This window comes from Elephantulus edwardii, unplaced genomic scaffold, assembly GCF_000299155.1.
Source record: "Elephantulus edwardii isolate Elephantulus edwardi_28Jun2011 unplaced genomic scaffold, EleEdw1.0 scaffold00065, whole genome shotgun sequence".
Classification (NCBI taxonomy): domain Eukaryota; kingdom Metazoa; phylum Chordata; class Mammalia; order Macroscelidea; family Macroscelididae; genus Elephantulus; species Elephantulus edwardii.
The window spans coordinates 14,090,089-14,108,419 of NW_006399815.1; the positions used below are offsets into that span (position 1 = coordinate 14,090,089).

Below are 18,331 nucleotides of genomic sequence, written 5' to 3' on the forward strand. Positions count from 1 at the left end.
ACCAGAGGTCTTCATACAGACTTTTAAATTGAGCCATGAAAATATGGTTTGGGTGCCCCTTACACACACACACACACACACACACACACACACACACACACATACACACACACACCCTATATGCTCTTTTCTCCATCTATCATGTTCCTTATCAGCCCCCATGAAAATATGGTTTGGGTGCCCCTTACACACACACACACACACACACACACACACCCTATATGCTCTTTTCTCCATCTATCATGTTCCTTATCAGCCCACTGGTAAAGATGTTTTTGTCTTCTTAATGTTGAGCTGTAATCCACATTGAAGACTGTAGTCTTTGAAATTCTGCACCAAGCAGCACGAAGTCTTTCTTACTTTCAGTAAGGCAAATTGTATCATCTGCATAGTGCAGGTTATTGATGTCTCATCCAATCATGATGCCACATTCTCCTTGATAACAGCTTCTTGAAGTATTTGCACAGCATACAGATTGAATAGAGATGGAGAAAGGATACAGCCCTGATGTGCACCTTTCTTGACTTTAAACCATGCAGTATTCCCTTGCTCTGCTCAAGCAGCAACTTCATGGTGTAGGTATATGTTTTGTATGAGATCAGTTAAGTCTCTTGGGATTCCTGTTCTTATCAGTGTTAACCATAGTTTGTTCCAGCTAACAAACTGAGTTGACAGACAATGGCCTGTTATTATTGTTGTGTACTTTTGACCCAACCCATAGCTGACCCTCCGCAGATTTTCAGAGGCAGTAGTTGCGTAGGAGGAGATTGCCCATATTCCTCCCACAGAGCAGCTGGAGGATTCTAACCATGCACCCTTGCATTGGCAGTGCAATCCCTTAGCATTAAGCCACCAGAGTTCCCCAACATCATGCCATTGGTGTTTTTCTGTGCCTTTGAGTCTGAACTGACCCATAGCTGACCTTCCAGTGGGTTTTCAGAGGCAGAATCGCATGAGAGGAGAGAAGATTGCCCATCCTCCTCATGTGGAGCAGCTTGTGGATCCCAACTGCATGCCTTTGGGATTTGGAGTGCAGCTTCTTATATTGAAATAGTCCTCTTACTTGTATCTAAAATCAACACCTTTGGTACTAGCAGTCAAGAGATCACAGATGTACTACATTGGAAAATTCTACTGTCAGGGACCTCTCTGATGTACTGAGGAGCAGTGATGTCAGTTTTAAGACTAAGGTGCATTTGATTCAGGACATAGCCTTTTCAGTCACTTGCTGTGTATCTGAGAACAATAAGGATGACAGGAGAATTGATGACTTTGAGTTGTGGAGTTGGAGAAGAGTACTGAATATCCCATGGACTGCCAAAAGAGGAAAGAGATATGTCTTAGAGAAAGTACAGTCACAGTGTTCCTTAGAGGCAAGGATTGCAAAGCTTCATCTCACATACTCTTGACATGCTATTAGAAGGGGCTATTCCTTATACACATTATGCTTGGAAAAGTGGAGAGTCAGGAAAAGAGAGGAAGACTCTTAATAGGTGCATTGACACAATGACTACAGCAGTGGACTAAGTATGTTCAAGATGATGAGGATGGCACTGGATAGAACAGGGTTCAGATCTGTTGTTCATAGTGTCTCTCTGAGTCATACTTGACTCGATGACACCTAACAACAAAAAAGATGTCATAGTCTGTATCATGGTGTTTGGTTAACCAAAAGACTTTACAGTGCCTCTCTGGAGAAAGTTGGGCAGGCTCCTTTCAGTAAAATTTACAGCCTCGAAAATGGATAGAGCTCTTTGATGAGTCAGCATTTATTCTGCAGCAAAGAGTGAGTGAGACCTGCCCTGTCAGGAGCCCTGGTGGCAGCATAGGACACTCTGGTGACTGAGTCCATAAGGAGTTGCCAAGCTAACCCGAAGGCTAAGGCTCTCTAGCAGTCTGAATCCTCTACCAGCAGCTCCAGGGGAGAAAGCTGGGCAGATTTTTCCTGTTACATTTAAAGCCTCAAAAACCCTCAGGAGAGTTATCTATAAATCAGTTCCAACTCAAACTCAATAATGAGTTTGTAATTTAATGTCATAGCTGAGCAGATGAACAAAAGAGCAACAGTTTGATCTACTAGCCATTTAGAGAGAGAGAGAGAGGCGTAAGTATTCTCCTCTTAAAAAGATTTTTGCCTCAAAAGTCCAATGGAGAATGGCTGCAAGTCAGAATGGTCTCAAGAGCAGTGGGTTTCAGTCTGCCTATTGATGATACTAAAAAAGTATAGTCTGATCCAGCAACAAAAGCCTTTGCCGCTCTTGGTTCATCTGTTATTTTTCTGAAGTTTTTTCAAGTAAATTCTAGACATTATCTCCAGTACCAGTGTATAGAAATCTTAGAAGATCATTTGCCAATATAAGGAATTACTACCAATAAGAGAGCATCAAAATCAAAATGCACATACATTAAATGCTGCATGTTTTTTTAAAATACCAGGTTCTTCATGTTAATAATTTATGTTTGGCAGGAGCCATTTTTCCAGGATAGAAACAGTTATAATTGATCCATCATTTTTCTCCATGTATTTTTTTAAGGATGGGATGCTGTTATGGACTGGAAAGATGTCTTGTCAGGAGGAGAAAAGCAAAGAATGGGCATGGCTCGCATGTTTTATCATAAGTAAGTATGCTCTTCTAAGGTAACTACTATTTTATTATTAAAGAAAAAAATCCTTTGTATGGTATTTTAATGTCCTCCTTTATAGTTTAAAAATATCTTATTGAAACATTAATGTATAAGTTTACAGTTTTAAATTTCTTAAATTATTTTTTCATGTTATGGAAATCTATGATTGTTTTATATTCTAGGTTTCTTTTATTGTTGAGTAAATCATACTTGGAAGGGTGGAGGGTTAGTGAAAACGAGTAAGATCTCCACTGAAAGGATTGACATGGTTACTGCAGCAATGGGCTCAAGTGTATCAGACATGGTGAGGATGGTTCAGGACAGGAAATGAGTCAGATCTATTGTTCATAGAACCACTAAGAGTCATACTGACATCACCTAACAACAACTTGTTAATTTAGGATAGATAAAATTAATTTTTAGTGTGTTGCCTATTTTAAAATGACTATATTATATTACTATACTAAGCTAGCATGTACACAGTAAGTAGGCATTTAAAACACATTTAAATTGTCATTAAATTCAAATTTAATTTGTAATTACTTTATAATTTTTTATACCAGTAATGCTCCCATTAACAAGTTAGAGGCATAATCCAATGAGAAAAAGAACCAGCCAGTCTAAGTCTGATGGAACTTCGAAAAATCAATATGCAGGAAAAAATTTCTTTTTAAAAATTTTTTTTTAGGAAATAATTTCTTGATGACATTTTTATCATCTCTTTACTAATAACTTAATAGTATTTTTACCCCAAGAATACCAAGCATAAGTTATTAGAAGGAAACAGTAAACCCTTTCTGACTTTTTCCTTCTCTTTATCTATTTTCTCTGAAAAAGAAATTGTAATTTATTACTGTAGTTTATTAATCTTGGGCCTTTGGTAATGAGAACCAAAGTTTTTTTGCAGAGAAAGAAGTTATCAAGAATTATGTTGCTCATTTTTAATATTTCTATCTCTACAAGAATGATCAATAAAGTACATTATATATGAGCTGAGGCAGATGCAACACTTTTGATTGCAGTGAAATTTTTTTACTGTAAAAAGCTGATAAAGAAAAAATCTCAAGTAAACTGTACTAAATGCTTAGCATCTTGTTGGCCCAATCTTAGCAAATACTTGTCTATCAATCTTTAAAAACATTTTTATTATGGAAAAAATTAAAACTTTCTCAAAGTAGAGAAAATAATCAAACTCCACACTTCCCACAGTCTCATTAATTAAGTCTGACATTTTGTCACATTTGACTTATACCTTTCTTCCTTCTGAAATATACTAAAGCAAATTCTAGACTTTGTGAATTTTTACCCCTATAAACTTAAGTATTCAAATTTGAAATATTAGTGCACTTCCCTAATATACTATATAATCCCTCAGAAAATGAGTAAGCCTCCTTCCTCACCAAAATGAAAAATAGCAAAACAATAAAGCCTTCGAAAACATTCAACAATAACTATGAAGGAAATTATAAGGAAAATCATTTAACATTGGAAAGTGCTATGGAACAAAGAAATCAGCAATACCACAAAAACTATGCAGCATGAAAAACTTTAGGCTTTTCATAGGTGCATCTAGTGGACATTATGCTAAGCAAAGTCAATTATAAAAATAACTAAGAAAAAGTTTACACGCAGATAAAATTCATTTTGACTAGTTACCAGAAATGAGAAGGGAGAAGGAGATAAAAAGTAATAAATAGATAAATTGGGTGAAAAGAAAAGTAATATATAATATTTTGATTAGACACTGTAATTGATTAGTGATGTTGTTGTTGTTGTTGTTATGTGCCATCGAGTCGCTTGTGACTCATAGCGACCCTATGCACAACAGCCCTAAACTCTGCTCTGTCCTGTGCCAGTCGCACTGTCTCTGACACACCCATCCCGATTACCCCAGTCACTGAATCAATCCACCTCATAGAGGGCCTTCCTCTCCAGTGCTGTCCCTCCACCCTCACAAGCATTAATGTGTACAATTAATGATATTAAGGTATTATAATTTAATAAATAGTATATAAAAGACCGAATGAAGTTTGTTACATTATTGTTTAAAAATGTATATGGAATAGTAAATGATAAATAATTGTGATTTATAAGTTTTCTTTCAAAAAAACCTTAAAAATAGCATATGATAATCATGTCTAATAAAATTATGAATAATTCTTTAAAGTCATATATTGTGTGGTTGATATTCAAAATTCCAATGGCTATCTCAAAAATTATTAGTTCAAGTCAAAATAGATATAATTTTCATGCATTGTTTTTATATCTTTTCATTTCTGTTTATATAAAGAGCTTTTCAAGAAAAAAATATTAAAAAACCCTTATCATGTCTCCCACTCTCATCCCTGCTTTTTATGCCGTGGACTTGTTTGAAAGCCCAATTTACTGTCTTTAGGATGTGTCCCAGATTTATTTACCTAATTCCACAATTTCCCATATAATCAGTAAACTGAAATTTAAAACTAAAAGCATAATTAGATTAAAATTCAATCTTTCTTATAAAAATATAACATAACTTTTACCATTATAAAATTATAATTTAAATAATTTTGCTAAAATGCAAACATGCTCATTTTATAAAAGTAGAAAATGTTTTCTAAGTAAAATGAAGAAAGCATCCTCTTATCTCATTCTCAGTATCAAGCACTTCAAATGTTTATATACTTTCTTTTCAGACTTAGTAAACAAAAGTTATTCTTATCTTTATTTCTTAATTTTTTTAAAATAATTTTAATGAACATTTACAGAGAATTTGGGTTTCCATTCATTCATTGCCGCACTTCTCTACCCACCCAGCCCTCTCCCCCCGCCCCCCCAGTTCGCTCCTCTCTTTCAAAAGTAAAGTAGAGGGAGTCTTTCTTTATCTTGATTTTTTAACGTAGCTTTTTTCACAATAGGAAGCTCTAATGACCTAGTGAGTAGGGAGTTGTGCTTCTAACCCAAAGGCTGGCAGTTCAAATACACCAGCTGCTTAGCAGGAGAAAGATGGTAAATCTCCTGGCATACAATTACAGCTTATGGAAGCCTATTGAAGGGTCAGCTATGAATCAGTTTTGACTCCAAAGCAATATACAATGTATGATTTCCACAAAATAAATTGTCATTAATATCCTTTTTATATCTATACAATTGTGTATATAGGCTATATTTTAATAGTTACGGTTTTCCTTTTTCTGAGGAGAAATTTAAGTGTATAAATTTTAAATACCTAAGTCAGTAACTTTTCATAAGAATATATGTATTTTACAACCAGTATCACAATCTAAGGAGAATGTTTCTGTCATGACATAAAATTTGCACATGGCTTTTTCTTCCACAGGCATTTTTTTGCTTTTACTTTTATCAGTATAAATTGGTTTTACAACTTCACATAAATGATATTATGTAGTGTATATTATTTTTTTTTCTAGCTGGGTTTTTTCTAATTAGAAATTTATTAGTTTTCTGTAACTGGTTATTGCTAATACTGTGGAGTTTGGTTAGTTTAGGATATGGTGAGCATACATATAGTTAGCAAGTGTGGTTAACTCAGAATTTTTAGTGAATTGTGTTTTGAAATGTCTCTTTCTCAGATGATGTGGTAAGAATCAAGAATAAACTGCACAGCTTGACATTTATGACCAGCTGTTATACACTATAACCCAGAATCTCTTTGAACCTTATCCATAAACATTTAGTAACATGATCTCCAGCATAGTTGATGAAATGTAATATGGTAGAATGTAGAATGTGAATTTTTTTCACTGCCAGTGTGATAATAGAATAAACCTTGTAACAGAGAGTAACAAGCATTAATGAAATATGAGAATTCAAAATTAATTGAAATTTCTACAACTTAGTTTTATGTTTAAAATATTTTTACTATAGTGTGAAACTTAGAAAAGATCAAATTACAAAATGTAGATATTTACAAATCAGTGGAAGGGAAATTCAGTAAACCAAAAGATCAGTAAAAATGAGTATTTGGAAAACAAAATCTATTGAAAAAAGATTTTAAAATTAGAAATATCAAACCCAGTGAATGGAAAATACAATGATAAGTTACTGCCTTCTGTCATCCTCAGGAGGTTAAATTAGTAACTATAATGTGTTCTTTTTTGAAGGATTTTAAATTTTAATATTTAAAATGTTCTCAGAAAAGTTTTGCCTTCAGAGGAATGAATTAAGTCCTTCCAAAGACCCTCTCTTAATGGCGATACACAAAAGGAGAAAGGGAAAAATTTAGGGACCATATTGTTCAATGTTTTATTTAGGTAACAGTTCTAGATTTCAGCTCTTCCTTGATATATTTACACACACACACACAAACACACACACACACACACACACACACACACACAGAGTTCTGTCAAGGAAACAAAAGTATGTGATCTGTCTTACATCTGCTAGCCTAGGGGTTGCTATGACAACACAGTGTAAGATACATTTTTCCTAATTGTAAAATGGCCTCTCATCTGTTTCATTCAAAGCAATCTAAAATAAGACAAAATACAATAATTTTGAATAGTTGCTGGAAAGAATTGTATAGAAAAAGTTCGCTTCAAAGGTCTCTATAGTATACTTCCTTTTTTAAATTCTATTTTCACTTGAAAACAGTCTTCCATAAAACCATAACCAAATCTGAAATGAAGAAGTAATGCTTAATACTAAGATAAGCATAAGCAGGCAGAAGTCAACCTATTAAACTGTTTCTTTAGATGTTGTTTAAGGGGATCAGGGAGTGATCTTTTAATTCTTTGCATATGGAACAAATACTAATGTCAAGTAGGTGTTAAAATTGCCTTCGACTCTATTAGCAATGACTATCCACTCTAGATTAGGGAACACAGGTGGCTTAGGGGTAAAGGCATTGCACTGCCCACCCCAAAGCACATGGTTCAAATCCACTGGCTGATCCGAGAGAGAGAAATGGACAATCTTCTCCTGGGTGCTTTACTGCCTCTGAAAACTGCTGCAGGGTCAACTATGAGTTGGTTCTGACTCAACCATACTTAACAACAACAACAATTAATAAGCTCTGGTTGTCTAGTTGTAGGAACTTGCACTGCAACCCAAAGCTATGTAGATCAAATTCACCAGCTTTTTCATCGAAGAAGGATAGGCAGTCTCCTCTCATGCAATTTACTGCCTCTGAAAATTCACTGGAATGTCAGCTATGGGTCAGTTGTGACTCAGTGGCACACAACAACAATCATCTTGGAAAAGGATATTCACTGGGAGTTGGATTGGTTACCTAAAGGCTGTGTCTTTGGCAGTTTGAGTCTTTCATTTGCTCCATTGGAAAAAGAAGGGCAACTTCCTCCCATGAAGTTACAGCCTCTGAAAACTCACTAAAGGATGAAATACATAAGTCAATTCTAACTTGACAGCAGTGAGTTGAATTGAATGCTAATTAATTATTTATACCAATGAAAATTGAGGGTTTTTTTTAAAAAAAAATCAGATTATCTTCATGGAAGAAATAGTCCCTTGCAAATATATACCTTGATATAATGTCATACACATGTCAGCAATCTTTTATTTCAATCATAAAGCCAAATCTTGTTTGCTAACTACCTTTGAGTTGATATTTTACTGATAGTAACCCTGTGACAGACGGGAACTGCCTCATAGGTTTTCCCAGGCTGTGCTCTTTATGGAAGGGAGCTTTGATGGCCTAGTGGAAACAACTTGCACTTTCAACCTAAAAGCATGTGGGTTGAATCCACCAGGTGCTCAGCAGAAGAAGGATGGACAGCCTCCTCCTGTGTGGTTTACTGTCTCTGAAAATCCACTGGAGGGTCAGCTATGAGTCAGTTCTTACTCACTGGTATACAATAGCAGCAATCTTTACCAAAGAAGATCACCAGGTCTCTCTCCCATGGATCACTCATTTGGCCGTTGCTATGGAATCAGAACCAATTCATAGCTGATCCTCCAGCAAATTCTTGAGGCTATATATCCCACAGGAAGACATTGCCCATATTTATTTCGCATTTGGAGCCACTGGTGAATTCTAATTACCTGAGGCACCGCCTTTGAGTTAGCAACAGTCTCTTCAGACTATGCCACCAGCATTTGCTCAATCCACCAGCCTTTCATTTAGCAGCCAAATGCCTAGGTTGCTGAGGACTGAATGTTGTTGTTATGTGCTGTGGTCTCAACTATGTCTCATAGCGACACTATGCACAATAGCTCTGAACCCTGTTCTATTCTGAGCCAATCTCACTGCCTCTAATACACCTACTCTCATTACTGCAGTTATTGTGTCAATCCTTCTCATATGTGGTCTTGCTCTCCTACATTGTCCCTTTACCTTTTCAAGCATGATGTCCTTCTCCAAAGCCTTGTCCCTCCTGACAACATGTGAGATGTGAGATGGAGTCTCAAAATCCTTGCCTCCAAAGAGCAGCTTGATTTCACTCTCTCTAGGTCAGAACTGTTAGTTCTCTTGGCAGTACTCTTCTCCAGCACTACAACTATATCTAAAATGCAAGTTGACTCTGTTGAAGAATGGAAAAGGCAAAAAAAAAATAAAATTTTAAATGAATAAATAAATAAGGGTATTTCTTTATTTAGTGGATAGATAGATAAGGGCAAAAGGAAGAAAAGCTAATGAGTAGAAAATGGGTGCAAGTGAAATGATGCCTTTGATAATAGACAATTTCCAGAGTTTAAAAAAATAACTAAAAAAAATTGAATACCATCAGATAAATATTCAGTCATGCTTTTCTAAATATTCTGAAAATGTTAAAACATTGATGCTTACTCTAAATTTGTAAGATTAGGCACACTCACTATTACAACAGTCTAATAGCAGTGGAATCATCACCACTAATTAACACTAATCAGCAGAGCTTAATAACTCACTTTGTTAATAAAGCAATCTTGCCATTAAATCTTCACTAATAGGGCTGTGGCCTGCTTAATAATTAGCTATTGTAATAGCGTTTTCATTAACTTAGTCAGACCCTTGTCACTGAGAAAGGACCTGCCTTTTACACAAACATGTACTCAGTGACCTGCCTCATGTTTTCTATGCCTCATACTTGTGATCCATCTCTATATGATTCTCTAATGTCTGGTTTACTTTGGGCAGATATCAGAAATCTGTTCAAGGAATTTAAATGTTAATAGTATGTGTTTTTTTTTCCAAAGCAGAGAGAACTTTGTTTTCCTTTATCACCATCACCTTTAATAATGACATGAGGCTTTTTGCTCTATTAAATTTGTTAATATTGTAAGTCAGTTTGCCCAAACAAGAGTTAGCATTTAAATGTCAAATTGATTTATTTACTTGTTTTTATTTTTTTAAAAAGGCCAAAATATGCATTGCTTGATGAATGTACCAGTGCTGTCAGCATTGATGTAGAAGGAAAGATATTTCAGGCTGCGAAAGGAGCTGGAATTTCCTTACTGTCTATAACACACAGACCTTCTCTTTGGTAAGTATTTCCAGTGCTAAACAACTTGAGGTAGATGTTGTTAGGTGCCTTCTATGTGACTGTGACTCATAGCAACCTGATAAACAACTGATATGAACCTTATTCTATCATGCACCATCCTCAACATTTTGGCCATACTCAAGACCATTGATACAGTTACTGTATTAATTCATCTCTCCATTACTACTTCTCCAACCTGTTTCTCTCCAAGGACTGGCCTCTCCTGACAACATGCTCAAAGTATGTGGGACGGCATTTCACCCTTGTCACCTCTAAGGAGTATTCGGATTGCACTTCCTTAAGCACGGATTTGTTTGTGTTTTGGTCGGGTTCCTTTCATCAGTCCTTGATATAGTGAATACCTTTCACCAACACCTCAATTGAAAGACATTGATTTTTTTTCTTCTTTCTTACTCATTGGACAACTTTCAGATGTATATGAAGCAATTGAAAATACCCTAGCTTCAATCAGATGTTTCTTGGAGAGGTTCAATCAGATGTTTCTTGGGGATGTCTGGTGGCCCAGTCCATAGGGAGTTGTGCTGCTGTCTCTGGTGGTTGGAATCCACAAGCAGCTCCCTGGGAGAAAGATGGGCTGTAGTTTACAGCCTTGGAAACCCAACCAGTTCTGACTCAATGGCAATGAACTGTTGTTGTAGTTACAGTTCCTCAAGAACAACTTTTATAAACTTTTTGTAATAGAGCATAAGATACTTCACCTGTTTCGTATCTTGCATTTCTTGCAAGATGTGTACTAACAGGCTAACCAAACCAATTACCCTAATGTTAATATATTACGTAAAAATTGTCATCATTTCCCAATAATTCTGAAAATACAAGGAAAAAAACTTAAGTGATTTCCTTTAAATTCAGTAGAACCCCCTTGGAAAGAATATATTTAAGTATTTTCACATTATCCTTTTAGACCTTTTTTTTTTAACCATGAAGGTGAGAAAATACCACAATTTATTATGGTTAAGTTCCAAATCATTACGTTTCAAGAACCATGGGGGGAAATGTTTGTTTCACTTTTAAGAAAAAAATAGCCCAAAATGCTTTCTAAATAACTGTAAAAGAAACCTGCTTGTATTTCTGCTTTTTAATAAACAATAATAGTATTTTTGCCATTTTTTATTGATTGATCAGCATATGAATACTATATTTTTGTTTGTAATACATTCACATAAATAACATGCACATAAGCATATAACTAGTGTAGCATGCATAGGAAGCTAATGTTTGAGAGAGTTGTTTGGTTTGTAAAAAAACCGTAAAGAGCTCATGTTATTTACATAAAAATGTGGTAGTTTATAATATAGATTTAGCTCCTATTCTGCTCCTAACTCATTGTCTGTAAGCCTCAGGACGGCTTCATAAAATGTAGGTAGTCTAATTTTTCCCATTTTAGACTGGAGATCTAGAACGTTTAGAGCAGTTAAATAATTTCCATTATGACAATCTATATTTTATAGTATAACATCTATTTATTATAATGTACTCATGGTGTATTTCATGAATAGAAATATCTAAATGGTATTTTTTCCTTCACACTCTTCTGCTCTCTCTACAGTGACATTCTGTTTTGTCAACAAAATCTTCCTTTCTTTATACGTGTTAGTAAATGTATTTGGCTCTGCTTGCTTTGGCATCATTTCCCAAGAAGTTTGGCAGTTTGCCTCCCTAGTTTTAGCATTCTGTGTCAGGTGGCTGATCAGATCTTTGCCAAAGCTGCTGTCATTCATATGCATGACTTCAGACTTAGACCAAATGGCATGTTTTGTATGAGTTGATCTTTGTAACACTTTCAAACTTTTTTACCTTGCTGAGGATGCTTACTTTTAAACTATGGGTAAACTGAGTTTTCTGTTCAGAACAGTCACTTTGTTCAAATTTTTTTCTTTTTAATTCAAAGACATAATAATTTTTATCATATTCCATTCTACTATCAGATTTTTTTTTAAAGTTTTGCTCAGAATTGACTTGAAAATGAGTATTTTATGAATTAAATTTTATGTGTGGACCTCCCTGGGTTTTCTCTTTGCCATTAATAATTAAGTGGCAGCCAGAACAATAGCACCTTGGTTTTCTAATCTTTCCAGTGTGGTTTAGTGGGAAGGAGTTGCACTACCAACCCAATGGCATGCAGTTTGAATCAACCAGTTGCTTCTCAGGAGAAAGATGGTCAACTCTGCCTCTGAAAACCTACTATATGGTCAGCTATGGGTTTGTTCCAACTTGATGATACACAACAACAACGAGAGGCAGTCTGGATCTTATCCAGGGGGAGTTAGGGCCCATGTCAGTAAATCTGATCCCCCAACTTTTTGCTTTTTTCAGCAGAACCTGAATCTTTGAAAGAATTGTGGTTTTTACCTATAAATATTTGAGATATGACATTTGACTATAAATTCTGAAACAGAGATGACATAGAACCAGTTTAGAAGAGCTCTTGAGATCTTTCTGATGTGGGCCTATAATTTTCAGACACGCTTCTTAATTGACCACATGTTCAGTGTTGGGGGAAAAAAATCTTAATTCTGATATTTATCTGACTTTTCTGAGTGGATGTATAATGTTATCCCATCATACATTTTCCCCTACTCTAATAGCCTGAAGATATATTTGAAGCATGCACAGTAATTGTTTTCAACACTCTTGATAACAGAAGCCAGGAAATCAGGAGACGAATTGCATTGGGAAAGTCAGCTAGCTGTGAGGGACCTCTCAAGAGTACTGAAGTGCAACGACATCAGGCTGGAGACTAAGGTGCGCCTGATCTGGGCTATAGTCTGCAATTACATGCTATGTATTGGACAGTTGGACAATGAATAGGGATGACAGAAAGAGAATTGATGCCTTTGAGCTATGGTGCTGGAGAAGAGTGTTGAATATACCATCAGCTGCTAGGAGAAAAAACAGGTTTGTCCTGGAGAGGGTGAAGCCAGAAAGCTCCTTGGAGTCAAGGATTCTGAAGCTTCATCTGACATACTTTGGGCATGTTGCAAGGAGGGTCTGGTCCTTGGAGAGGGACATTATGTGGGAGAGTGGAGGGACGGCGCAGGAGAGGAAGACCCTTGATGAGATGGATCGATTCTGTAAGTGGAGTGGTGGGAATGAGTGTGTTTGAGACGGTGAGGTTGGCACAGAATAGAACGACGTTTAGGGCTCTTGTACATAGGGTCGCTATGAGTCGCAAACAACTCGATGGCACATAACAACAAACAACACAATTGAAGGAACAATAGTTGTTGTGGTTTTTTTTTTGTTTGTTTGTTTGTTTTAATTTTTAACATCTCTAACTCCTGAAAGGGAAAAGATAAACTCTAATTGCAGCTACATACAATATATCTTTCTATAAACCTAAAAATAATTTTGTTTCTAATTTTCAATTTGTTTATCCATTGTTGACTGTAAAAATTTCTGATTATTGTTTGTTGTAGGCAAAATTATTATTTTCCCTGAAAGATGGAAAAAATGAGAAAAAATGTGTTTTTCCATGAAACAACAAACGTCTAATTGTTAAGTATAGTTATTCTTACACCAGTATATGAAGAGGTTAAAGTTTTGGAAGCATTTTAAATAATTTTCTTTGTAGGTAGCATTATAACTTTATAATTAACACTTTCTTGTGCTCTATTCTATTTGTAAAAGAAGTCTACAGATTGTCTCCAATAAGCTGCAGTTAAAATAGCAGTTTCTTTCATGTTCCTCTGACTAAGATAAACCTTATACTATTTGAGCTCATAATATAGAGTTGGCCTTTGAATCTCAGAGCATGAAACACCTACTTCCTCCCTGTAGAAATAAAATAATGTTGTAAGACCAGAATGATGAGCCAAACCTTCATTATATACTGAGAATCCAGCTTGTGCAAGATCTGAAACACATTTTTTAATTGCTTCTGTGTATTTGCAAAGGGAAGAAAAGCTCATGAAAAGGAAATGAAATCAATCAAAATGAAATTTTTTTACCATTAGTTTTCTTTTGTATATTAACTGTGCATTTTCTTTTCTTTTTACTCTTATATTTTAATAGGAGGGTTTTTTTTTGTTGTTTTTATAAGGTTGAGGTTTTTTTTTAACACAGAAATGCATTGTTTTCAATTTCGTTTTGGTTAAATGCCTCCTATGGGAAGGTCATTTTTCTTTGTTTTTTTTTTTCTTTTTTTCAAATTTTTGTTTTTCTCTCAAACTCAAGAACCCAAAGCATGCTAACTGTACTAGGAAAACAGATAGTGGCTGAGTAGACTCTACCATTACCCCTACTGTGTGAAAAGATCATCATAAATTTAACTCCTACCTGGAAGTGACCCAGCTTTGTCTTCTCATATTCCCAATACTCCTACACTACCATTCTAAGACCTTTTCTCTCTTACCTTAATCACTGAGTGTTGGGTTCATTCTAGCTACCATGAATGAGCCAGATGAAAACATGCTTGACCACCTGAGGCCAAACCATCATATGCTAGTTGTAAACTCAGAAATTGCCCAACTCCTTGCATTTCAAACCAGCCAGTGCCCATTATTTCCTCTAGTGCCCTGAACCTGTCATAAGCTATAGGGACTCTATCTTGTCTGCAGACACTAGAGTACAGCTGCCAGTACAGCCTTTCTCTGTCACCTAGCCATGCCCAGAGCTGATGCTTCACAAGTTAGCACTCTAATTAGGACTGCTTGTGCAGCCCTCCTCTGAATTAACCACTCCAACCAAAATTAAAGTCTTATCGACCCTGTGAGTTCAACAGTTCTCTAAACTGGCTTATTACAATTACCTATGTTGTTGTAATTGTTAGGTGCTGTGGAGTCAAGTGTAAATCATAGCAACCCTGTGAACAACAAACCTGCACCCTGTGCCAACCTCACAGTTTCTGATATACTCAAGCCCAGTGCTGTAGTCTCTATGTCAGTACTCCTAGTTGAGGGTCTTCCTCTTTTTCACTGTCCCTTCACTTTTCCAAGCATGATGTCATTCTCTTAAAAATAACCTCTCTTAGCAACATGACCAAAGTATGTAAGATGAGACTTCATCATCTTTGCCTCCAAGGAGCTTTCTGGCTGAACCTTCTCCGAGACATAGCTGTTTGTTCTTTTGGCAGTCCATGGAATAATCAGTATTCCCCAACTGCACAGTTTCAAGGCATCAATTCTTCTTCATGTTTCTATCATGCATGTTGTTGTTGTTGTTGTTGTTGTTGTTGTTATGTGCCGTCGAGTTGCTTGCGTCTCATAGCAACTCTATGTACAACAGCCCTAAACTCTGATCTGTCCTGTGCCAATTTCACTGTCTCCGACACACTCATCCCGATTATCCCAGTCACCAAATAAAGCCACTTCACAGAGGGCCTTCCCCTCCTGCACCTGCCCTCCACCCTCCCAAGCATGATGTTCTTCTCCAAGGACCGGTCTCTCCTTACAACATGTCCAAAGTATGTTAGATGAAGCCTCGGAATCTTTGCCTCCAAGGAGCCGCCTGATTTAACCCTTTCCAAGATGAATCTGTTTGTTTTCGTAGCAGTCAATGGTACCTTTAATACTGTTCTCCAACACCAGACCTCAAAGGCATCAATTCTCCTTCTATCCTTCCTAGTCATTAGAGTTAAATATTTGTTATGTAATGGTTTTTCTATCACCTATACTCAAATATTTGTTATGTCATAGTTAAACCTTAGATTTGCCCTCCACTTGATAAAATAAAAAGTTTATTGAAAAGATTAAGTATTTCATGTAAAGGAGAAGCATCTCAGAATTCAGGTAAACTGCTGCAGTGTGCTCTAAATTATAGAGAGAACACTGTTTTTATCAGGACAAAGGTAGGCATGGAGATGGGAAAGAAGCATAGTAAAATTTGCAAAGGGTTTGTTCGACTACAAATATTTTCTTACCATGCCTCCCACTGTCATCAAGTCAATCACAGCAATCATCCATTAGATTTCTGAGGCTGCATATTATTATGGGTGAAGATTGCCAGCTAGTGGGTTCAAACCACTGGCCTTTCTATTAGCAGTGCAGCTTGTAAGGCACTATACCAGTGGAGTTTCTTTTCCTTACATCCTTAAGACTTACACTCTGAGATTGTTAAAACCTAAGTGTTGTTTCAACAAAGCATTGTGCCAGGAACTAATTTTCTTTCTTTTTAAATAAAATTTTATTTTATACTGCTTTGCTTACAAAGTTTACCCATCAAATTGTGTGACCCTGTGATTTTCCCCCCTGCCCATCCTCACCCCTCTGTTTCTACCCTCCCCCAGTTTGATCCTCATACACGTTTTACTAGTTATCTATTTCTACAAAAATGATCTTATACAATAATTGTCGTTAGTTAGTTAGTTAGTTATTTAGTATAATACTCTCCAGTCCCATCAAGTTATTTAGTGATTTTCAAAATCATTGCTCCTACATGCTGTGTAGTATTCCATTGTGTGAATGTACCACAATTTCTCAATCCATTTGATTGTGGCTGGGCATTTGGGCTATTTCCATATTCTTGTGGTGGTGAGTAATGATGCTATGAACTTTGATGTACAAATCTCCATCTGTGCTTCAGTTCTAATTTTCTTGGGGTATATATATCCCAAGCTATGGAATAGCTGAGTCATATAGAATTTTCTATGTTCAGCTTTCTGAGGAAACTTCAGACTGCCTTCTGAGTGGTTGTACCATTTTACAATCCCACCAACAGTGTATAAGAATTCATATTTCTTCACATCCTCTCCAACATTTTTGACTTGCTGTCCTGTTCAACTTTACCACTGTTACTGGGATAAGATAATATCTCATTGTGATTTTGATTTGTATCTCTCTTATTGCTAGTGATTTTGATCATTTCTTCTTGTGTCTATTGGCCATCCAAATGTCTTTTGTGAAAAGTCTTTCCATATCTTTTGTCCATTTTGTAATTGTGTTATCAATCATTTTCTTCTGGAGGCCCTGTAGGATTCTATAAACTTTTGATAAGACCCTTGTCTGAAATGGTATTACCGAATGTTTTTCTTGGTCAGTAGATTGTCTCTCCACTCTGATGGAAAAATTTTTGATGCACACATGGGTTTAATCTTTAGAAGGTTCATTTATCCATTTTACTCTCTCCTGGTTGCATATTTATGGCTGTATTTGTCATCCTTTCTATACCATGATAAAGGCCTTCTAAGTTTGGACCTACTTTGTCTCTTATTAACTTTCTGGTTTGGGGCGTTACCCCTAAGTCTCTGATTCACTTTGAGTTGATTTTTGTGTATGGTGAGAGGAATGGATCCTGCTTCAGCTTTATGCAGTGTGTAGCCAGTTTTGCCGGCACCATTTGTTTGAAGAGGTTGTCATGTCCCCATTTGACAGGTTTTGTTTACTTGTTAAATGTGAGTTGACTATAGATAGATGCATTAAGTTCTGGGTTCTTGATTGGTCTATGTGCCTGTCATTGTACCAGTACCATGACGTTTTGGTTATTACAGCTGTGTAGTAGCTTTTTAAATCAGGAAGTATTATGCTTCTCACTTTATTCTTGTTTTTCAGAAGTGCTTTGCTTATTTTGGGTCTCTTTCCTCTTCAAATAAACTTTCCAATTGCCTTTCTGTCTCTTTGAAAAATTAATTTAGTATCTGTATTGGGATTGCATTGAACATGTAGATTGCTTTTGGCAAGACTGTCATTTTTACTATATTGAGTCTTCCTATCCATGTAAAGGGAACATTTTTCAATTTACTTGGTCTTCTATTGTGTCTCAAAGAAAAGTTCTATAGTTTTATTTATAAAGGCCTTTTGTGCCTCTAGTTAGGTTTATTCCTAATATCTCAATTTGTAGTTCACTGTTGCAAATGGTATTGCTTTCTTAATGTCCTTATCTGTGGGGTTTTTTTGTTGTTGTTACTATAGAGGAATCCCACTGACTTTTTTGTTGTTGTTGCTATTATAAATTTTTTCTTTTATACTGCTTACTTACAAAGTTCATATACATTGTTTTTCACAATGGATCTTCCCTTTACCCACTCCTCCTTCTACCCATCAAATTGTACGTCCCTATGATTAACACCTTCAAGCTGAAGCTGAGGAAAATTAAACCAAATCCACAGGAGCCAAAATAATGACTTTAATTTCATACCACCTGAATTTCGGAATCATCTCAGGAACAGGTTTGAGGCCTTGAACACTAATGAGCGAAGACCAGATGAGTTGTGGGAGGATGTTAAATGTATCATCCAGGAAGAGTGCAGGCGGTCATTACAAAGACAGAAGAGGAAGAAAAGACCAAAATGGATGTCAGAAGAAACACTGAAGATTGCACTGGAA

At 36.1% G+C, this 18,331-nt stretch overlaps 1 protein-coding gene across 2 annotated transcripts in view; it reads left to right on the forward strand.

Annotated features, from left to right (window-relative positions):
* Positions 1-18,331, forward strand: part of ABCD2 (ATP-binding cassette, sub-family D (ALD), member 2) — a 120,154-nt gene that overhangs the window by 88,454 nt on the left and 13,369 nt on the right. For both annotated transcript variants that reach the window (XM_006888201.1, XM_006888202.1), the window contains exons 8-9: positions 2,535-2,619; positions 9,924-10,049. In XM_006888201.1, coding sequence (XP_006888263.1) covers positions 2,535-2,619; positions 9,924-10,049 — 211 coding nt within the window. The remainder of the gene's footprint in view (positions 1-2,534; positions 2,620-9,923; positions 10,050-18,331) is intronic.